The sequence below is a fragment of the Prionailurus bengalensis genome, chromosome C1, assembly GCF_016509475.1.
Source record: "Prionailurus bengalensis isolate Pbe53 chromosome C1, Fcat_Pben_1.1_paternal_pri, whole genome shotgun sequence".
NCBI lineage: Eukaryota > Metazoa > Chordata > Mammalia > Carnivora > Felidae > Prionailurus > Prionailurus bengalensis.
This window is the reverse complement of record NC_057345.1, coordinates 114,739,148-114,763,251: the sequence shown is the minus strand read 5'-3', so window position 1 is coordinate 114,763,251 and position 24,104 is coordinate 114,739,148. Positions and strand designations below refer to the sequence as shown.

Below are 24,104 nucleotides of genomic sequence, written 5' to 3'. Positions count from 1 at the left end.
TTTTTGCTTTCCATCCATCAGACTCTTTCCTGCTTAGCTAAGCTGCATAACTCACACATGTGTATGGTGGGATGCAGAAGGTAAGAAATGAGGGTGAATGGAAGTATCTTTTTTTTTTTCCCAATAAGGGTAGCAGTGAGAATATTAGTGTTGGAATAAGATAGAGCTGGGTTGTAACCCTAACTCTGTGTTCTTGGGTGAGTCATGTGTCTTCTTTGACAGAGCTTTTTGCAGGGTTTTGGTCAGGAACGATTGAAACAACATGTATAAAGTGCTCACATTATGTGAGAAGTTTATAATATAAGTGAATACCGATGTTGATAATCTGAAAAATTAAAGGTGGAAAGGTTAGTTCTGAAGGTCAGATGGAGGCAGGCATTAGAGACTTCCATACGAGTGGCCGCCTATTTCCTGAACAGTAAATGAAGCCCTTTCCACGAGTGACTTTTTGCAGAAATACAATCTGATACAAGAGTTCCCTTTCCCTTTTGCTCAGGTGATCTGAAGTTCACCAATTGTGAAAGGTGATGTGGCATCTATGTTTGAACTCCTAACATAAGACCAAGCAAGAAGATCCAAACAAAGACGACTTTGGGTGAAAACCTAGTGATAATGTGTGCCCTTAGACAGAAAATGTTAAGTCTAAGGGTGGAGAAATTGACATGCATATCCACAGTATGTTGGCAGGGGTCAAAGATGAGAAATTAAATCATAAATATTTTGGAAACATTACAAGCTTCCTGTAAAAATTGTTACCTGCTTTAGGGCCTTGAGAATATTTACATTGTTTCATTTTAAATGTATCTCAAACCACATGAAAACAAGTGGTTTTTTGTTTTTGTTTTTGAGTAAAAGGTTGTTTTATTCCCTAACATGTTCCTGGTCTAAAAGGTAACTTCTGCATAATTTTGTCTTTGACCTCTACAGTTGCCCATGGGCATTTTTATCTTGCCTTAAGAAATTGGAAACTACTGAAAGTTAGTGGTCGAACCTCACTTGCCACTGAGGAAAAACTTGAAATATGTATTTCAAGATAAAGAGTTTGATAATCTCTTGAGAATTAAGTGTTTCTTAATTTCTAATAATGGACATGTCTTGGTAAGATAGAACATTTCCTAGGACTAACATTCATCTTTCTTTATGGTAACATCTAATGTAGGTACAATTCAAAACATCCTTCTTGATGAATTTCAGAAATTCCCTGTTTCCCCAATTGTTTAAACAAACTAATTTTCACTCAGTTTGTTTTAATACAAGATTTCTGAATGTTAGCGTAGGATGATTGATGGAGGTGTGGGTGAAATTCATTCACATCCTCCACTTTTTTGCTAATAAAGAAGTAACTTGTACTGCAGGGAATAGTCAGTAATTTACACATCACTTCTATGTAGTTTTCAATGAACCAGGAATGCATGATAAGGAATTTGTTTTTAATGAATTTTATTATTTTTCTCATTATCAAAGATAGTTATGCCCACTCTAAAAACAGCGGAAAGAAAAAGAAATCAAAGTCTCTTAATATTTTAGTAAATGCATTTTTTGTTTATTTTCACATAGTGCTTATCTGTTTCCTTTCCATACTTGTTACTTAGTCTTTATATATACTTTTCTATCCTACCTTTTTATAATTTATTTTAAGGTTTTTTTTTAATATTTATTTATTTTGGGGCACCTGGGTGGGTCAGTAGGTTGGGCGTCCGAGTTCAGCTCAGGTCATGATCTCACAGTCTGTGAGTTCGAGCCCCGCGTGGGGCTCTATGCTGACAGCTCAGAGCCTGGAACCTGCTTCCTATTCTGTGTCTCCCTCTCTCTGGCCCTCCCCTGCTCACACTCTGTTTCACTCTTTCTCTCAAAAAGAAATAAACATTATTTTTTTTAAATGTTTACTTCTTTTTGAGAGAGAGAGAGAAAATCCCAAGCAGGTTCTACACTGTCAGTGCAGAGCCCAACATGGGGCTTGATCTCATGACCATGCAATCATGACATGAGCTGAGATCAAGAGTCAGAGACTTAACTGACAGTCACCAGGCTTTCCCCCTGTCTTTTTATAATTTAAATCAGGAAGGTGCACACTATTTAATATCCTTTTTATTAAATGTTATTTTTTAACGTTATCAAAAAATGGCAGTTACTACTGAGTATACTTTTGAAATGATACAAATACTTTGTATGTATCATTTAGATTCATATGTAATATTCCATCTGGTGATTCTGCCTAAGCTTACTCAAAGTTTTTTTTTTTTTGTCTCTTTCCAAACGATTGGACATTATCGCTAATATTTAAATTATTAGATATTTTTAAAACATCCATATTTTAATTTTAGTTAGTTATTTTTTAGAAGAGAGTTCCAGAAAGTAGGTTACTAAGTAAAAAGTTTGAGCATTTTTTAGTTCCTAAGTATGTATTGATTTTTTTTTTTTTTTCCAAAAGAATTGGTGGGATTTTCTTTTGCATTATTTTTGGGCAATAAATAAATTGGACCAGGTAAGTAAACAATGTAAAGAAGGAACAATGTTAATTCACCTTTGAGGGCAGGTCAACAAATTGCTATAAATATTCATGAAAATTTCATAACCTATTTTGCATGAGAAGATAAGTATGTTAATTAAGGTTCATGTTTTCATTAGGTGCAGTAAGACAGAAGTAGCTGCCTTTTATTTAAGAAGATATACAGTGTTGTTCCTCTGAAGTTTTAAAATTATGAGCAGGATTATTGGCTGAAATAGCAAACTTGGTGCAGTAATATTAGGGTGTGGGAGAGGAAGGCTGACTTTAATGTTGATGAGGGTATGTACTGATGGGATTACAGAAGCTACTTCCTCTTCCCAGGTGTTCTGAGGCATGACAGTGGTGGTGATGGTGGTTCCAGTGGATAGAAGTAGGTAGACTAGGGTGGTAGCAGCCAACTTGCAAATGTACTCCTTGAAGTTTCAGAATTTAAAGATCCTAATATACATGCCCAGAGAACCTTGATCCAATCAGGGTAACATATCAACTCATCCAATTTAGTATTACATTTGGAAGTTGTACACCTGGTTTACTTAAAAAAAAAAAATCACCTAAGGATTTTAAAACAACGGATCAGGGACATATAGTTAGCTATTTAAAAAGACAAAATAGGAGTAGGGGGTGCTGGGTGGTTCAGTCAGTTAAGCTTCTGACTTTTGGTTTCAGCTCAGGTCATGATCTCATGTTTGTGAGTTCGAGCCATGCATCTGGCTCTGCACTGACACAGGGGAGCCTACTTGGCTCTCTTGCTCTCTCTCTCTCTCTCTCTCTGCCCTTCCCCTGCTTGCTGTCTGTCTCTTAAAATAAATTAAAATACGCTTTAAAAAGATAAAATAAAGGAGGAACTCTACCTTATGTCATATGCATCGAAATAAAATTCAAATGAAATGAAGTGGAAAAAATGGGAGAATTCTTTAATGATCTCAAAATGGAAGGGCATTAAAGTATAACAAAAATACATAAAACAAGCCATAAATGAAAAAGAAAATGGTGGCTTTTTCAACCAAGAATGTCTGAATGACAAAAAAAAATTAAAAATAGAAAAAAAATTTAAAGTGAAAGCAAAAAACAAAGAACAGCAACAAGGTATTGGCACCATTCACATTAAAGACAATGGACTAAATACAAATTGATAAGGAATTTGACACAAGAAATAGGCAAGAAATGTGAGGAAATAGTTCATAAAAAGGAATTAAAAATGAAAATATTTTCAAAATCACTCACTTTAAGGGAAATGTATATTAAAACTGCTCAGAAATATGCTGTTTTTGTCTATTAGACAGGCAGAATTCCAAAAGCTTGAACATATTTTCTTGACAAGCCTGTGCAGAAGAATCCCTCTCATAACTTGCTGGTAGGAGTTTGAATTGTCACAACTTTCCTAGAGGACAATTTGACAGTACCTGTCAAAACTGCATATGTGAAAACTTTTGACCACCAGATCCTTACCTAAGAATGCATGTTACAGAAATCCAAAGTGCTGTCTACATACAAGGTATTTGAGAAGTTTTAAGTATCAATAATAGAGAGACTGCTTCAACATTTATTCATAGGAAACTGGTTAAAATGCATATCACATATATCATTCAATGGAATGCTATGCGGCTGCAGAAAAGAATGAGGCAGCTTTTTATATACTGATGTAAGAAAACTCCGAGGATAAATTAAGGGAAAATGAAAAGGTACACAAAAGTTGTGCACTGTATTTCATCATTAAGGTAAAACATTAATGAGGAGAAATAAAGAATATCTTTGCATATGTATATGTGTGCATATGTGTGTATATAGTCTTGCATATATTGCTATATATGCATGTATTTAATGTGTGTATGTATTGCATTTATATAAAGTATATATGTACATATAAGTTATATATACATACAGAGTGCATATATATATATAAATAAATTGTGTGTGTGTGTGTATACACACACACTGGCTTGCATATGCCTCAGGTTTTTCCTGGAAGGAGAAAGAAGACATTAATAACAGCAATTCCTTATAGGACATATATGGAAGATTAGCATATGGAGGCAAGGATGGAGGAAGATTGATTACTGAATCCAGAAAGTTAAAATATATATATAGTCACTTTGACCCATTTGTAATTAAATTCACCTTTGGAAGCTGGAATAATAGTACAGACAAAAATATTTAAATACTTTGCTTTAATCATTATCCTTGGCTTTATTAAAGAACTCAGTATATCTCCAAAACCCACCAAAAGCAGCACATAGAATAAATAAGTAGGAAGAAAGGATATGGTTCCTTTTCCTTTTTTTTTTTTTCATTCTGTGACTTGCAGTGGCTTTACATTTTCAAATGTTCAATGTTTGCGACTTACTGTTTAGAAATAATTGTTACATCATGCATTTTTAATTTTTAAGAAAAAAATTGAGGCACATACCAAAGTCAAATCTCTACTATTAATTTCACGTGGCTTATTACCTGGAACTAACTGTTTATAAGGCACACTACGTTTCCTTCAATAGTTCATTAGCCTTTAGAAAAATTTTATTTTAAAAATAAAGGGTGTGTGTGTGTGTGTGTGTGTGTGTGTTATGGGGAGAGAGAGAAAAACAGCAAGATAGAGAGAGAGGGAGATGTTCTCTCTCTTTCTTATCTCATGACTGGTACCACTTTTCATGCATCTGCTCAAGAAAAAAAAAAAAAAAAACTAAACTAAAAGTCATCCCTAGGGGACTCTTCCTTTATTACTTCCCCCTCCAATATCCAAGGGAAAATATCCAAGTGAAGTCGCCACATGTTAGCTCCTTATTACACTTGGAAATGCATCCTTTATGCCTTCTCTTTTCCTAAGCCCCTGGGTCCCCCATCTGATTACTGCAGTCTTACTTGCCTTCTGATCAAATTCTCATACAGCTGCCAAAATAATCTTTTTTATGTAAGAATAAGCAAACAACAACAACAAAAATTCCAAGGCACTCCTCTCTCGCCCTCAATGTGATTTGAGTTCCTAATAAATTAATAAATTGCTTTCTTAGATGTTAATATGAGTTAGTAATCTCTGATTTACTAATTCACCACATGCCTATTCCTTAAAGGTAAATGAAATGCATGGTTATGTCGCACACACTAGCACACTATTCCCAGATGATATAAGCCAGGCTGGTGTCGTCATGGCACACTGCTGCGTGGACTCCCCTACCACGGTCCCCTCTATCTCCTAGCCTTGGCACGTGCTTCTCCTGGCTGTGTGGGGGTGTTCCTTCTTCCAGCCAAATCTTAAACCTGTCACTGCTCCATTGGAGCTTCACAGCTGCCTAGTCTGCATTTGCTTGGCTCCTGGCACTAAATGCTATATACCGGCAGCATACTTTTTATCAATTTGCTTATTGACAGACTCCACATTAAGACTTTCAAGGAGGGCAATAAGCCTTTTAACTCTGTATCTCCTTTATCTCCTTTATATATCACATGCCACTATATATCACTATAGCCAGCACAGGTAGATATCAGTGCCTTTTTTCTTTTTAATGTTTATATATTTATTTTTGAGAAAGAGAGAAAATGAGCACATGGCATGTAAGGGAAGGGCAGAGAGAGAGAGAGGGAGAAAGAGAATCCTAAGCAGGCTCTGTGCCATTAGCACAAAACCCGATCCTGGGCTTGATCCCATGAACCATGAGATTATGATCTGAGCCGAAATCAAGAGTCAGATGCTTAATCCACTGAGCCACCCAAGTGCCCTGGTATCAGTGCCTTTTTATGGAAGGAAAGGAAGAAAGGGAGGGAATAAGGAAGGGGAGAAGGAAGGAAGGAAGGAAGGAGAGAAAAAAAGAAGGAATGGAGAAGGTGAGGGGAAGAGGGAGAAAGAAAAAAGTATCTTTTAATCGTTAGCATAATTTCACCAATGGCAAGAACTCACAACGTGGGATAATGAACAAATCAATGAAATAATGTCAGCTATGAATGCACCACCTATCATTTTTCAATTACAATAAATTTGATGCCCACCACCACCCCCATATGAAGCAACCAAGTGTTATGAAGGAAGCAGTGCCTTGGGGCCATAATGAAGGTGGGAGTGAGCAGCCTACGGGGGAAATGGCAGCTCCTGCCCCCTTAATGCCACACTGTTGAGCATGCTGTTACAGCACTCTGGTAAAACATGACTTAGAAGAGAGGAGGAAGACATTCAGCTTTCAGTTTCTAAGGGGACCGAATAATAAAACACTCAAAAACTTGAAAGTTTATATATAAGTCATAATTAATTGCATTTAACTGCTCATTTAGCTAAATCTGAGCTGTTCTAAGGAAAAATGCTGTAATCTTTTGGACAAAAGGTACTGGCAGGAACTTCCATAAAAATTGGAAGAGGGACGTGGTGGGGGGTGAACAAGCCCAACTTGATGGAAAAATATGCTTCTTCACCAGAATCTCTCATGGTCCCTCTCTCCTGAGGGGTGTCCTCCAAGCTCCATTTCGGCTAAATCCATGCCTATGACCCATACTATCATCAGAGTAAAAAGGCTCAAGTGGACCTGGATTTGAATGCTGGCTACATATCTGGGTCATGGGTGCTTAACCTCACTGATCCTCAAGTTTCTTATTTGTGAAATTCAGATAATAATTTTCCCTAAGAGGATTAAAGATGAAGGGTATAAGCTTCCTACTTATGTGCTGTTCATATAATATAGTAGGCACTTGAAAATGGCAGCGGATGTGATGATTTCCTCATCGTTGCCTTGACCGCAGACTTAACCTAACTCAGTGTGCCCATTGCCTTCCCTTTACTTCTCCAGAATTCACTTTTCCTCCAAGGCATAACTCAAGATTCATTTTCTTCATTCAAGAGTCGTTCAAACACAACGTATGTATATTATCTCTAACTGTGATACCCTCTGTTTTCGATATGATTGATGACCATTAGGATATGGTTTATTTTATTATTTAATTGTTCACATTCTGCAAGCGTGTTCTTTCATGTCTACAAGGGGATGTGTTTATCATCTGACCTAGATTTTGTTCTTTGAACCTACCTTGTTATTCCCTTACAAGCACAGCACGGTCATGGGCCTGTGGAGGGAGAATCATGGTTGACCGTTAGGATATAGAGCTGGCATTGCTTGCAGAATGTTCCCGTACTCAAGACTGCCCTTGTGCACAGATGCCATCCCGTCTTCCTCTCTCCTTCACAGATGACAGCAAACCTCGGCTCAGCAGCAGCCCACCCTCGGCCACCCTGGGCAGTCTGCTGGATGACCAGCACTGGCACTCGGTCCTTATCGAGCGGGTTGGCAAGCAGGTGAACTTCACGGTGGACAAGCACACGCAGCATTTCCGCACCAAGGGTGAGGCCGATGCCCTAGACATCGACTATGAGGTGAGTTGACTCTCCCCGCAGGTCCCCAGGCCCCTTGCTCAGTATCAGTAAAAAGTGGCCAACAGAAGAGCAATGGAGAGAATTGCTCAGGCAGCCTTCAGTGGAAGAGTCCAAGGAAGGCATCTGACCCGTGAGTGTGGGGTACATGCCTTGGCAGTAATGGGGCATTAGCAAATTCTGTGCATTTTAAAATCAGGAAATCTCCTTGTTCACTTTTATAGATGTGTTCTGCTTGTAGCCTTCCTGGATCACTGTGTAGTCTCGTAGTTACACTCAGCTGGACTGTTTTCAAAAATCAATTTTGAGAATAGCTGGAGAGATACAGAAATTATACTAATACAATATTATTTGTCAGTAATACCTGGGTTTAAAAAAAGAAAGATAAACAAAATCCAAAGGAATCTGAAATCCACATGATATGCACTTGTTTTTAACCTTCATTCCTATACAAACTTTTGACAATACATGTGGACAGTTGGTTCTTTCTTGCTTTCTTATACAAGAGGCACCATGAAATGCACCAGACTTACATCACAAAGAAGATTGCACAAAATTCTGCAAACTGACAGCCAACAGTTATCCATCTTGGCTAGTAGTTCAGTTCAATAAGTATTGTGCCCCAGCTGTATACTGGACTTTGTTTTAAGCCATCAACATACAGAGATGGCTGAGACAGAGTTCCTGAGTTGGAGAAGCATACAGTCCAGTAGCAGACCCAGACCCAGAGATGAGCTGCTGTGGCATAAGGGAGTAAAACCTACTGGGGGGAGAAGGGAGGGGTATTGCAGGGATACTGGGAAGAGGGTATTTGGCTCAACCTAGGGAGACCTGGAAGGCATCTGGAAAGAGACACTTTTGAGTCTTGAAAGAAGAAGAGCACTAGCCTGATGACGAAGGTTAGAAAGGCAGGCCAGGCCAGGCATGAGATATCACAGTCCAGTATTTATGGGGTTTGAAACAATAGACAGGCAATGGTATGTTGGACCAGCTGATATTGATGCATGAGGGCCAACTGGTAGATTTTTCAGGAATTTTGTGAACTGGATGGCAAACATGGACTTTAAAAATTAAGTTAAACAAACTAATAATTCACTGAAGTATTTTTAAAAGTAATGCATTCATTAATTCCTCATTATTTTACTATGTTATATCAATTTATCCGTCTATCCACCTACCTACCTACCTATGCATCTATCTATATGTACTCTTGAGGTTTTTTATATCTGTTGTATTTGTGTGGTAAAAATACTGTAAAGTGGGTTTGCTACAGTACATCTCTTCCCAATTTCATATTCAGTGACATCCCTTTGGTAGTTTGAAATCCACCATGGTGAGTATATTTGTGCCAGGGATTTGGGCAAATGCTATAAATTAGGGCTTGGTTTATTGTTATTTAAATTGTCCAGACCAGGGATTTGTGAACTACAGCCTGTAGGTCAAGTCTGGCTTGAAGCCTGTTTTCCTGGAGCCTGTGAGTTAAGAATAAAATTTACATTTGTAAAGGGTTGTTAAAATTTATTTTAAAAATTAAATAAAAGTGTATGTGACAGAGACTGCATGTGATCACCGATAAATGAATTCAGTGAAAAATCAACAAAAGCATTCTATAAGAATCAATTGGTTACATGGCATTTACAATAAAGGTTATTGTATGTTATTTGCAAATTGTGTCTACATGTTTCTATCAGTAAAATAATCTCATGCTTGTGTAGGCACACACACACACACACACACACATAACATACATGTGTGTGAGCCACACCCTGAACAGCCAGATTTTAAACCTTTATGAACATGCCACGTGAGGCAGGGTATGTTAGAGATCAAACATAAGAATTGGGGAAGACGCAGATGATGATAAGCCATGTGACCTGTGTTAGCGAACTTAAACTATGGGGGCTAAGGGGCCTCTGAAGGACATTTTGCAGGATTGTGGCTGGTTTTATGTTTTAGACTAGTAATTCTGAATGTCTGTTTCAGGAGTCAGCCCAATTAACATCCCTTGGGGATTTGTTAAAAATAAAATCACTCAGGTCTCACCCAGACCTGCTGATTAGAAACTCCAGAGGAAGGGCTCAAAAATCTGTTTTTAGAAATTGTCCAGGTGACTGTGATGTACGCTACCATTCGAAAACCACTGTTTTGGGGCGCCTGGGTGGCGCAGTCGGTTAAGCATCCGACTTCAGCCAGGTCACGATCTCGCGGTCCGTGAGTTCGAGCCCCGCGTCGGGCTCTGGGCTGATGGCTCGGAGCCTGGAGCCTGTTTCTGATTCTGTGTCTCCCTCTCTCTCTGCCTCTCCCCCGTTCATGCTCTGTCTCTCTCTGTCCCAAAAATAAATAAACATTAAAAAAAAAAAAAAAAGAAAACCACTGTTTTAATTTTTTTAAAGTTTATTTATTTATTCTGAGAGAGGGAGAAATGGGGGTGGGGGGGTGGGGGAGAGAATCCCAAGGAGGCTCTATCACATGAACTGCGAGCGCATGACCTGAACTAAAACCAAGAGTTGGGCTCTTAACCAACTGAGCCACCCAAGTGCCCCAGAAAATCACTGTTTCAGAGCAGTTACACTCTAGCTTAGACTTGAAGGCAGGGGATTGTTGGACAGATGGTGGGGATACTCTGCTAAGAGACAATTTCTGTCACCAGTGGGGTACATGCTAGAACAGCAGAGGTGGATATGAATAATTGAAAAATTAGGATCTGACTTATTTTTTTTCAATCACCATCATGAGCTGTAAGAAGGACTTCATCTTTTGATCCTAACTTTAGCTTAGCATACTGTTGATGAGATATGCCATGCATTAAATTCAAAAGAGAATTTGTCCCTTCTTGACTCAGAAAGATACCAGATCTTTTTTTTTTTTTTGAGTGGCTGATAACTGGAAATCTATGAATATCAATTATCTTTCTTTGCCAAATTTAAGTAATTGCAAAAAGAGAAAAGAAGAAAGCATGCACACAATATTGGAAAATATATCATTCATGAACTTGAGGACAACAGAAAACATAAAATCATCTCTATGTCTTATCATTTCACCAAATACTTTAATTCTCCTGGCCTGGGAGATGGTTCTAAAATTCTCCCAGTTGCCTGATTTAACATTTATTTTCAAGCCTATGTCCACCTGTCTCTCCTGTGTAGAGAATCTTTATCGGATCACAGCTGAGTAGCATTAAAGTGAATGTCAGCATTTGAGGGAAATGAAATCCAGTGATGTCATTCAATTTATGGAAGTGGAACAGATTTCTTCAGGAAATACCTAAATTTCATGTTGCCTGATAAAAAGTATTTCCTAGGAAAGAAATATCTTGGAGTGTTCCTTTGAAGTAAACTCTGCTTCAGAGAATTCAGGCCCCTGCTGGAGGGCCCAGCTGGCTTGCTCCAGTGACCATATAGGAAAACAGATTGACTGTAATGGCAACCTTAGACATTGGCTATATGAGAACGCAGGAGTTATGTGTTGGGAGAAGTCTCTGGAATGACTGGAGCTCTCCAGCTTTTGCAGATTCACCTTAAAGACTATTAGGGAGAAAAAGAGCACTAGAATAGGAGTCTTGTGTTTTGTTTTTTTTTTTAATTTTTAATGTTTATTTTTGAGAGAGAGAGAGAGAGAGAGTGAGAGAGAGAGAGATATAGAGCATTAGCAGGGGAGGTGCAGAGAGAGAGAAGACATAGAATCTGAAGCAGACTCCAGGCTCTGAGCTGTCAGCACAGAGACTGATGTGGGGCTCAAACTCACAGACTGTGTGATCATGACCTGAGCTGAAGTTGGACACTTAACTGACTGAGCCATCCAGACTCCCCAGGAGCCTTGTGTTCCAGTCACCACTTTGCCACTAATCGTGCAAACCCAGAAAATGAAAACTCTTAAGTTACCCAGAAGTAATATTAGCACCCTATTGGCAGGCAAAGAGATAAATAAAATATCTAAGTCTAATGTTTATTTTGTAACAGTATTATCTATTAATCAGGATCTGGGCTATTGATATTATTTCTACCATGGGACCCTATGTGCACATATAAGCCCTGGATACCACCAGCCAGCAGGATAACTAAAATCAGCTCCTTGGGCTCCAGTGACCCATTGTCAGAGCACATCCTGCTGCTCTACAGTTATCCCCATTCAAATTTTATACCAAGGTTGAGTACATTATGAAAATTTATGTTCTTCTTAAAATTTTAGCATTAGGAGTTAATAATTGACAAGACAATATGCTAACTATGGTGGGCTTCCTTCCTTCACTTTAGACTACCTTGAGGATATCAACTAATGACATGATGTCTTTCCATGCGGCCCCGTGAAGACTTTTGTTTCACTAAGATGTATGAAGTTGTTTGTTTCTGCTCCTGGCTAGTGCTGAGATCTTCTGTCAAAAGAGAGAGAAAGAGAGAGAGAGAGAGAGAAGCAGAAAGTATATAGATTCTTGTTTCACTTTGGGAAACTTACGCCAGTTTACATCACTCAGCTTATACGATTTTCTCCAAATGCCATGTGAGAAAGACTCTAACCATTCACTTCACTTCTGGCCTGGAGCAGAAAAATTTTAGGAAAGAGATATTTTTAGGATCTTAGTAAGGGCCCGTTTCTCTGAGATTCTTATAATCCAATAATTCTTTTCTTATCAAGAGTGCTCAGTGACCCTGTTTACATAGCTGTTTTACAAGCACCAGAACTATTAAAAACATAGTTTGGAATGTATGATTTGCATTGTGTCTTGGCATAAATACCAAAAAGGCATTTTACAAAATAAAAAATACATATATTTAATAAGAATATTTAGTTAAAAAAACTAGATTGAACTAAACCCTCTAAGCAGTTAAAAGCACGTATGTGTGTGTATACATATATATATATATATATTATATATATATAATATATATATATCTTCAAGTGTAATTTTTATCAAAGTTTCAAGAAAATAAGAGATAGCATTTTTAATCAAGAGTTGTGGGAGGTGCTTTTAAGTCTGACATAAATTTCAGACACCTGGAAATAGAATATATTAAAAATGTTGTCCGTATAAATGTTTTAAAAACTTCCCTATGACCTTCCATAAAAATACATATATAATGATATCACTCCTCAATAACTTAGAAAGGTAGTTCAAAATTTAATTAATGGGTAAAAATCTCCCACAAATGATTTTTAATAAATAACTTAAAGAGAAATCAAGAACATGAATATGTAAAAAATTGCTCTCAAATATATGAAAAGATATTCAACAACACCCATTAATAAAAAGGAATGCAAATTCATGCTACAAGTGATATTTTTCACTTATACTGCAGACACCAAAAACCTTATAAATGTTGGCATGGATATGGAGTAACCAGAGCTATTTCATACATTGTTAGTGGGATGGTAATTAATATTATAGCAAAGAAAGAGCAATGTCTTCAAAATTAGAACTGTATGGTCTTCAACCCAACAGTTCTGTTTCTAGCAATGTATCCTACAGTCATAAGCAAATGTGTGCAATGGGACATATGTTAGGAGTTTTTATAGATTGGAAATTCCCCAGAAGTCCATCAAAACAGGGTTAATTAAGAATCGTGCTAAGCCCTGTAGGGTAACAGCTCTGCCAGGGTGCCCTGGTGACCTCACACTATCTACGTGGTCCACACAACCAGAGCTTTCCACAACAGCTGATTTGAGGCTTGGCGGGATGCCTTATGCTCTTGCTGAAACACCAGAGGTTGGAGGCCTGCAATTAGCAGCTTCAAGGCCATTTCCCACTCACTGCACCTGCTCCGTGGGAAGCTGTCATGACAGTTTCTTGTTGCCTCCTAGGTTCTGATAAGGCATGAGGCTTTCTGCCATGCACTCGCAGAATAGAGGTGCATCATCTAGAATTGGTGAGCTAAAGTCTAGAATAAGATCTGTAGCAATGGAGAACCGTGTAGCTTATATTGTGGTCATCTGACCCCTTTTTTATCACCTTTTTTTGGTGTGTGGGACAGGGACCATGGGGAACAGCAATGTTTGGACACTCTTGCCTTTGTTGACTCTGTAAGTTAAAACCGTCTGAATCTACAAGTGGCTCCTTTGCCTTTACAGGTGGGTCAGTCAGGTCTTGGTCTTGGGCTTGCCTTGTTTTGTGTGTGTGTTTGACAAAGCCGTACAGAAGCATTATGCAGCCATTAAAAAGAATGAGGCAACCCTATATATTCTGGTGGGAACCATCAACAATATGATTAGTTTTTTTATGTAATTTTATTTATTTTTTAATGTTTATTTATTTTTGAGAGAGAGACAGAGTGTGAGCAGGGGAGGGGCAGAGGGAGAGGGAGACACAGAATCTGAAGCAGGCTACAGGCTCTGAGCTGTCAGTATAGAGCCCGATGTGGGGCTTGAACTCAGGAGTCATGAGTCATGACCTGAGCCGAAGTCAGATGCCCCAAAATAATTTGTTAAGAGAAAAATCATTGTGGACTGCAGTGTAAACAGTATCTGTGTTTAAAATTAGAAAGAAAATATGGACTTGACAGCAGACTTCATATAGACAGAAACCTCTGGGAGAGACTAAGGAGACGGACAAGATGGAAATTAAGAGAATGGGGTCAATGAAGATGGAAACCTTACTTTTCCCTGACTACTTTAAAAAAAACGCTTTGAATTTTGTACTACATGCGGAAGTATTTTAAGGAAAAACTGAGATGATAGAAAGAATATATGACTTAAAAGGTTTCTTTTGTTACTAAACTTACAACCTCTGATTTATGTTTATTAATAGTTTTTTTAAAGCAATTACCACTTCAGAATATGTTATTAAATTTACTTATTTTAAAGGTTTATTTAAAATTTTTTTAATGCTTATTTATTTTTGAGACAGAGAGAGACAGAGCATGAATGGGGGAGGGTCAGAGAGAGGGAGACAGAGAATCTGAAGCAGGCTCCAGGCTGCAAGGTGTCAGCACAGAGCCCAGCGCGGGGCTCAAACTCATGGACTGTGACATCATGACCTGAGCCAAAGTCGGATGCTTAACCAACTGAGCCACCCAGGCGCCCCTTAAAGGTTTATTTTTAAAGTTTGTTTATTTATTTTGAGGGAGAGAGAGGGAGCACATGCATGAGGGGTGGGAACAGAGAGAGAGGGAGAGAGAGAATCCCAAGAAAACTCCACACTGCTAGTGCAGAGCTTGATGTGATGCAGGGCTTGATCTCACACATGGTGAGATCATGACCTGAGCCAAAACCAAGAGTTAGATGCTAAACCAACTGAGCCACCCAGGAGCCCCTAAATTTACTTATTTTAAATTGTCTCTCAACATCCCTGTCCTACTTGTAGAATTCAAGCTTATCATAAAAGTTGACTTTTTTTTTTTACTTTCATTTATTTATTTATTTTTAATTTTTTTTTAACATTTATTCATTATTGAAATACAGAGAGTGTCAGAGCATTAGCAGGGGAGGGACCGAGGGAGAGGGAGACACAGAATCTGAAGCAGGCTCCAGGCTCTGAGCCGTCAGCACAGAGCCAAACACGGGGCTCGAACTCACAAACCGCAAGATCGTGACCTGAGCCGAAGTTGGACGCTTAACCGACTGAGCCACCGAAGCGCCCCTCATTTATTTTTATAGAAATGTGTCTGGTACATAATATACACTCAATAAATATGGGCTGACTAAATGAAGGAAGCTTCCTTCTGTAATTATAAAAGGTAATATTTCCTGCCCAACTTTTGTTCCGGTGAGAAGTTCCTTCTAGGTCTGCCATGTTTGAAGGCCACCACCCTTGCTTTAGCTTGACATTGCCTGAAGGACACTTCTCTTAGAACTCAGGCATGATTTGGGGCGCCTGGGTGGCTCAGTCGGTTGAGCGTCCGACTTCGGCTCAGGTCACGATCTCGCGGTCCGTGTGTTCGAGGCCCGCGTCCGGCTCTGGGCTGACAGCTCAGAGCCTGGAGCCTGTTTTGGATTCTTTGTCTCCCTCTCTCTGACTCTCCCCCGTTCATGCTCTGTCTCTCTCTGTCTCAAAAATAAATAAACGTTAAAAAAATTTTAAAAAAAATTTAAAAAAAAAAAAGAACTCAGGCATGATTCAAGGACTGGCCAGAAATAATGCAACTACTTATTTAGTGATCAGAATAACCACGGATCACCAAGGAAATGGTTTTCCAGATCACATGGTGGCGTAATCGATCCTTTTCTTTCTTTGGAAACTCAGTTGCAAGGCTAAAGTAGAGGGCCTATGTGGAAAAAAATTAATGAAAGAAAATAAGGAAAAAGATAATGAGTAAATGCAAAGCGGAAATGAAGAGGAGGAAAGTGGGAGGAATAAAAAAAAAAGAAAAGAAATACTATTTTGTGTGGTATTTTGTGATTTTGTTTTACCCCTAAAGCAGCCTTGTGAGGGAAATTATTATGGCTAATATCACAAACGTAAAACCAAGACAAGAGAGATGGATAACCCACCCACCCCATCCCTATCCCCCAATAACCACTGTGTAACAGAAAGAAGACTTGAGCTCAGATCTGTGTAACTGTTCAACTGGAGACCCTTCTAGTGACCAGACATTCTCCCAAGGATGGATGATCCCTCAATATATGAGCTCAGCCTCTGGTCCTTATCCTGGCCCCTGCATGTGTACAAGACTTGAAGCCACAGTGATTGCTTCCATTTTTTCTTTCTACTTTAAAATTTGAGATTGTTGTGATTCGTGGACTTGATAATTTTACGTTTCCCCACATTTTATAACAGCAAACTGGAATATAAAAAGTTCTCTTCTCTTCCACGTATATTAAAAGTGAACTAATTGTGTTGAACATGGTGGAGGGAGTATTTCAATACTAGCATTAAAAAAAAAACTCACAAAAATCTTTGTTTTCATTGACATGAGCTAAAAGAACAAATGAAAAATCCCTTCCTATTTTATTTTAACTGCTATTGGAGTGGGGGATGTAACAGGTTTCAGTTATCTGATAAGACGTCTTGAGCCTGGCTGAATTATTATAACCATCGATAAAATATTATAGAATTAGCCATGCCACAGTTGAATATGTGTATAGCCCAAAAGAAGAGTACAAATGGAGGTCCACATACCATGAGTTTACGTATTTAAAGGGTTACAAATAAGCTAACAAGCTGTTCAATAAAATATGTTCTAGTCTCCTGCTTTGATGAATGTAACTTACCTGGTACATCCCATATGTTCAAGCCCTGTCTACAGTGGAAACAGTTGCCCCTTGGCCACTGCTCAGACCTATGCATCCATGGTCCATCCTCAGGATGGCAGATAAGGAGAGAACCATTTAGGCCCACAAGGCACTTTCAGAACTGTTTCGGCAGGAAGCTCTGGGGTGCTGTGTAAGGAGATTGTGTTTTATAAGGGTGGTAGCAGCTTTCCATAGTTGTTTCCCCTTGGCTCCCCCACGAGGCAGGATGGAACTGGGGAATGGTCAAGTGGGGCCCACCTGGGTTCTGGCTCCACAGCAGGAGCCCGTTTTGCCTGGGTGTATGGGGGATACTGCAGTTAGGATTTTTAATGAGCTCCTTGTTTGAATGCAGAAACATACATGATTTAACCCACTGTCCAAAACCTAAGGTAAAAATATTGTTAAGTTCATTCAGACAGAACAAGTTATAAATATGTGTTGAACCAATTGGGCTGTGTCAGCACCTGACGTTATGAGTCTGTAAAAAGATGCTTATTTAGAGACAGGAACCATAGGCTAGCAATTGACAAAAGTCGGGCCAAGAGCAACACTAAAGATACTACTGGAAAAAAAAATAAATAAATAAAGGTGGCTGGAATCTATCCGCAGGTGCAAAACATGCTTATAGATTGAGGACATAGGGTTGCTCCAGCAGAGGAAATAGGGAGAGCTGATTTATGCTGTTGAGGAAACTGATGGTTTCTGCTGCAATAATTGTACATCACCTCTTCTTTTCTCCCCCTCAGGGAGACTGCAGACATCCTACCAACAGTGTATATGACACAGTTGCCCAGGATTAAGGAGGTCCAGAGGGTATGAGGCTTTCAGTTTTAAAAATGGGAAAGTTTCCGGAAAACCAGGGCAAGATGTTGACCTGAACCTGGGGCCTGATTTACTAGGAGGGCCACTCTATGGAACCAGCAGTAGCAAAAGCGATAGGGGAGGTAGTGTGTGCAGTGGATAAGAGATGGGGTTCTGGATCGAAGCGCTTGACATTCCAACAACTCCACCTCTTGGCTGTAAGGCCTCAGTCAAGATGCTAAAGCTCTGTGTGCCATCATTTTCTTCATCATTAGTCTGGAGCAGAGAACAATACCCAACTCAAAAGTCAGAAGTAAAATAATGTAAGTAAAGTCTAAGCCTAGTGCCCAATGTGCAAAATGAATCAATGCATGCCACTGTTGGTATTATTAGAACAAAAACTTATCCAAGAGAGAGTTCTGAGGCCAAATCCAACTGACACATACAGAGCAAAGTTGGGCTTGGGTTCAAAGGCAAAGCCAGAGCAAGGTAAATGTGGACCTGGAGTGTTAGGCAGGAGGCACAGGCACAAACAAGGCACTTTGTATGACGAGGGGGACTGGTGAAATCAAGGCTCCCTTGTACTCAATGCAAGTCTGTGTCTGGGTCAGAGATTACTCGCTTTCTGTCCCCAGCAACACAGACATAGGGCATTTCTTGTGCAGAAATGAGGGGACACTGGGAATTTATAAAAGACTAGATTATGGAAACAATAAAGAAGAGGTAATTCTTGATGAACATGTAACCTTTTATATCCTTTCATTTGTGACCCTAAAGTAGTGACAAAAATAAGACATCATATATACAGTATGCCTTTTAAAGAGATCAAACATTCCAGAAAAGTTACAAACTGAGTCATCAATCAAGTCAAATAGAAGAGAAAAAGCCCTAAGATGGTGACCTTGGGAAAGATTTTGGGCTGCTATTATCTCATGTGGCCAGTTTGGTATTTTTCTTTTTTTAACTATTTAAATTCAGGCTACTGTTTAAAAATCAAAAGATTTCATGGGAAAATTGGGGTTTCTGGTCTCATTTCAAATGGCAGAAACTCATAACCTTTGAGAACATTCCAAAAGTCAGTGATGGGCTCTTCCTGCATAAGGGCCACGGACTCTACCCATGGTTCACCAAGCACCAAGCCAGTAGCCATCAACTCGACCCATGGTTCACCAAGCACCAAACCAGTGCAAGTTGTAATGGTTGAAAAAGAAGACAGCTGTTTGAATCTATTTTCATCCACTCTTTGTTAAAAAGTGGACTATCAGAGCAAAAGTGAGACAAACATTCACAAACTGGAAACTTCAAAAGTACCAGAAATCTCAGTCTGACAGAAAAAGGAATCTTCCAAGCAGGAAGACTCTCAAATTTAAACTGGGCCAGGGAAAAAGCCAATAAAGAGGAGTTAACTCAATGCCATAGAAGTAACATCAAAGATTTAAAAAGAGAAGCAAACCCCAGACAAACAAGAGGACTGAGATCAAAGGAAGAGAGAGTGGCAGATTCTGGACCTCATACATTTAACATCAAAGCAGGTTTTCTTCTGGGACTCATCCAGTTGAAGCCCACCTGTGACACCAGCAAGCCCATCAGGTTACCAGATGGACTATGTTGCCCAAGACACTGAGACTGTGAGTGGAACTTTACAATCGAACCCCCGGTTTTGTTGCCCAATAAGATCAATGAAAGGCACACTATGCAATTTGGCAGGAACAAACAAACAAGAAAAGTAAGCAAAGAAAGGGGCTAGATTGACCAAAGCAAAAGAACAATCATAAGGCAAAATCAGTTTTTAAAGTAAATCGCTAGTGTTCCTTTTTTTGAAGCAATTCAACAAATATTTGTTGGATTTATTAGGTTTTAATCCTACCTCTTGCATTAAATATTCAAAAATGAGTGAGATATTGTCTGTGTCCTTGAGAAATGTTTTTAGAGAGATGATTCCAAAACATTCAGCTAATATTTATTCAGCATATATTATATATCAGGCATCATTTCAAGTGCTTGGAATATTGGAAGATGTCAGAGAAAAAACAAAGACACTACCCTCATAATGCTTGCATTTTAGCAGGAGAATCAAACCATAAACATTAAATATAACAAGTAAATTACGTAGTGAGTAAGATGACACATGCAAAAATATATCTAGGTAATAGATTGGAAGGTCAAAGACAGACAGAAACAGGTTACAGTTTTGAATATGTTGTTCAGGGTGGGCATCACTGAGATGGTGTTAATTGAACAAATATTTTTTAAAAATGTCATTTTGTCAAAGGCTATTTGGAAAGAACTGGTTCAGGGTATCTGGTCCCCTTACACTGTAACAATTATATAGCGTTATGAGCCCATGAACTAATAGAAGCTGGTTTCCAGCTCTGCGATCCATATACTGAAGACCTTTGGGCAACATCATACAGATGATGCTCTCTGAAATATCTCTGTTCAGTATCATCAATATCTGCCCCAAGGTGGAATATGCCAGAGTCTGAATGGACAGGAAGGATCATATCATAAGAATCCTGCACAATGAAATTAGTGAATGAAGAGGTTCATAGCGTACAGCAAGGTTTGGCTTGAAAGCAAAGATTAATTTAAGGAGACTCATTAAAGTTTAAAGGAAATATATGGGCAATTGTAAACATAATAATGATATGTGGGGCAATAAAAATAATAGTTTGTACAACACATATATTTAAGGAACTGAAAAAAATTAGAATAGAAATTCAGGAAATCAAAAAAAGAAATAAATCAAAAACAATACTTTTTAGAATGATGACTGAATTTAAAAATGTAGAACATGACCCTGAGAAGATATCCTCCCTACCTGTAGAACAAGTGATAACAGATTTTTAATTACTATTCTTATAATACTATATAATTACTAGTCTTCCTAATTTGAAAACAAATGAAAATAGTCAGTGACCATAAAATTCTAGCAAGACATATCTCTCTTTTTCTTTTTCCACTCAATATAAATGGAAAACTAGAACTGACCAATAAGCCTTTTTAAAGGAGAACACAATGTATTTAGTTCTAGTGTTCTGAAAATCTAAAAACCAGAAGGAGGCTTCTATAGGATGTTGGGGGAAAGTTAGTCTGTTTATTAATTCAAAACAAAAGTCACTCTCTTGAATTGCTATTGAATAAAATATCAATATAGATTATCACAACCTTTAGACTGAAAAATATTAAAGGAATTACTGTCCATATAGATTTCATTCAGAAATTGTTGAATCTAATGCCACAAAATGACAGTTTGGAAAAACTTCTTAACTGAGAAGTTTCTTCAGTATGAACGACACTGATAACAGTAAGCATTTATGCCAGGATCTGTTCTTAACCCTTCAGGTATAGGAAAGCTTTTAATTCTCACAACACCCAGTCACATTAAGTTGTTTATGTGACAGAAGTATCATCATTACCCTCATTTTGTATATGAGGATCACGAATCAAATAGAAGTTATGTCTTTTTCCCAAGGTCCCACAGAAAGTACGAAACAGATATGGCCTTGAATCCAGCCAGAGAAGTTCCTGAAGCAGTGCCTTTAAACACTTGGCTGTGAAAAGGGAGATGAACACTGATATAATTTATAAATTTATGCAATTTCCTGACAAATTGCTACATAACATAATACCTTAAAAAGGAATTTCAAACTGGAAAAAGTAGGAAGACTGATTAATAATAATCATTATTATAGTTTAAGTAAACAAAATTAGAGCAAGTTGGGGCTGAAGAAGAAACACAAAACAAAACAGTCTGTGCTTCATGGAAAGTAATCCAGGGGCACCTGCATTGCTCAGTTGGCTAAGTTTCCGATTCTTGGTTGCAGCTCCAGTCATGATCTCAAGGTTTTGGGGGTTCTTCCATCAACTGATGAATGGATAAAGAAATTGTGGTTTATATACACAATGGAATACTACTTGGCAATGAGAAAGAATGAAATATGGTCCTTTGTAGCAACGTGGATGGAACTGGAGAGTGTTATGCTAAGTGAAATAAGCCATACAGAGAAAGACAGATACCATATGTTTTCACTCTTATGTGGATTCTGAGAAACTTAACAGAAACCCATAGGGGAGGGGAAGGGAAAAAAAAAAGAGGTTAGAGTGGGAGAGAGCCAAACCATAAGAGACTTTTAAAAACAGAATAAACTGAGGGTTGATTGGGGGTGGGAGGGAGGAGAGGGTGGGTGATGGACATTGAGGAAGGCACCTGTTGGGATGAGCACTAGGTGTTGTATGGAAACCAATTGGACAATAAATTTCACATTAAAAAAAACGGTTTTGTGGGTTCAAGCCCCCCATTGGACTCTGCTCTGGTGATGTGGAGCTTGCTTGGGATTCTCTCTCTCCTTCTCTCTGTCCCTCCCCCACTTGCACTGTCTGCCTCTCTCGAAACAAATAAACTTAGAAAAGTTAAAAATTAATAAAAAGAAACTGATTCAAAGCCATTGTTTGAGAAGCTAGGTGATCTTAGTGACTGACTTCCAAGTCAGCTTCATAAAACAGTAACCACTGAAGAGTCTATATAGCAAAAACGTGTAAGAGACAATAAAAAAATAAGAAATAAAATAGAATAAAGCAATGTAGATAATATTAATAATTACAGCAATAAATTTAAAAATTATCTACAATTCCACAGGGGGTAAGTAGTCTCATACTGCTTTAATAAACAAACACCATACATATGTGGTTTACAAGAAACACACTTATTGTAGAAATAAACAAAAGTGTTTTTTTGTTTTTTTTTAATAAAAATTTGGAATCGGGGACAAAGATACACCACATAAATTTATAGAAAAAGCAGGGTTGGAAAAAATAATACCACTGAAAGTAAAAATTAACATCAGAAGATAAAGGCCATCATAAAATAATAATCATTGTGGTCCTTATTTAAAAACACCTATACTGGGGTGCCTGAGTGGCTCATTCTGTTGAGTGTCCAAGTGTTGATTTCATCTCAGGTCATGACCCTGTGGTTTGTGGGTTCAAACCTCATGTCAAGCTCTGCACTGACAGGGTGAAGGCTGTTTGGGATTCTCTGTCTTTCTCTCTCTCTACCCTTCCCCCGTTTATTCTCTCTCTCTCTCTCTCTCTCTCTCTCTCTCTCTCTCTAATAAATAAATAAGCAAACATTAAAAAATACCCACTTATGCTAGGCAGATGTATCAAGTAAAATATCAAATACAAAATTTAAAAAAAAAAACAACTATCTGTTCCTACTATTTAGATATTTGTTAACACTACCCTTACATGAGCTGCCCGTGTGGCAGTTCCAGGATAGATGCCCAAGAGCCAGACTAAAGGAAGTGATCATTAGTTTTCCAGTTCTGCTGCCAGATGAATGAACTAATGGGCAGCATTAAAGGAGAAAAGTCAGTGTTGTGAACTTGGGTGACAGTCAATCAGATGCCAGCTGAAGTAAGCAGAATAGTTTGAGAATGATCAATATTCATTTTTTGCAAATAATAGTCAAATAATTTGGCCATCTCAGGTCATGAAGAAGAGTGAACTTAGTGTGAATGGCTTGATGGACAGAAACATTGTCCAGAATAATATTTTAATTTTTATTCTCACAGTTTTGGTAAACCAGATAAAAATATGAATGTAAATGATCTGAGGAACAGAATTATTAATGCAGAATTAATAAACACATACCAAGTACAGCCTACAAGGGTTTATGAAGTATTTATATAAAATCAATACTATATGTGTAGGAAAGAATCAATATATGAAGCACATTTTTCCATTCTAACTTACAACAAACAATAATTCAATAGTATAATTATAATCCCAAATTTTCAGCTACCTGAAAAATTTGAAAATATAAGAGGTCAAAAAATGTACACCGACACTCAAATGTGCAGAAACATCATTTTGTTTCTTCTCCCCAACTGAATTTGACATGCTTATCAGCCCCTGCTTCCCTTGACGGCAGAAAAATCCAACCCGGATGATAAATGATAACTAGTTAATGCCTGCTTAAGACTTAGTGCACTGTGTAAGTATTGGGTTATATTGATGTTTCCTATTTCCTCTTCTTCTTCCCTTTTCCCTGGGCAGATCACTGGCTGGGGTGGGGGAGGGAGGCTGTGTATTTTCCAGCATTAGAGGCAGTATGGGATAAAGGGTTGGCTTCTACAGTTGCTGTCCATGGTACTGGCAATGGGCTCATGCTTTGAGGTCTGGTCACTTGGCCTCTCCCAGACCTCCAGGTCCAACCACCATCCTCAGTCCATCCATATCCCCTAGCCTGTGAGACCCTCAGCAGCCTACCTCACACTATACTAG

The 24,104-nt window shown here is 38.4% G+C and overlaps 1 protein-coding gene across 2 annotated transcripts in view; it reads left to right on the top strand.

The window, feature by feature from the left end:
* Positions 1–24,104, top strand: part of CNTNAP5 (contactin associated protein family member 5) — an 804,456-nt gene that overhangs the window by 376,038 nt on the left and 404,314 nt on the right. For both annotated transcript variants that reach the window (XM_043576518.1, XM_043576517.1), the window contains exon 6: positions 7,672–7,856. In XM_043576518.1, the coding sequence (XP_043432453.1) occupies positions 7,672–7,856 (185 nt within the window). The remainder of the gene's footprint in view (positions 1–7,671; positions 7,857–24,104) is intronic.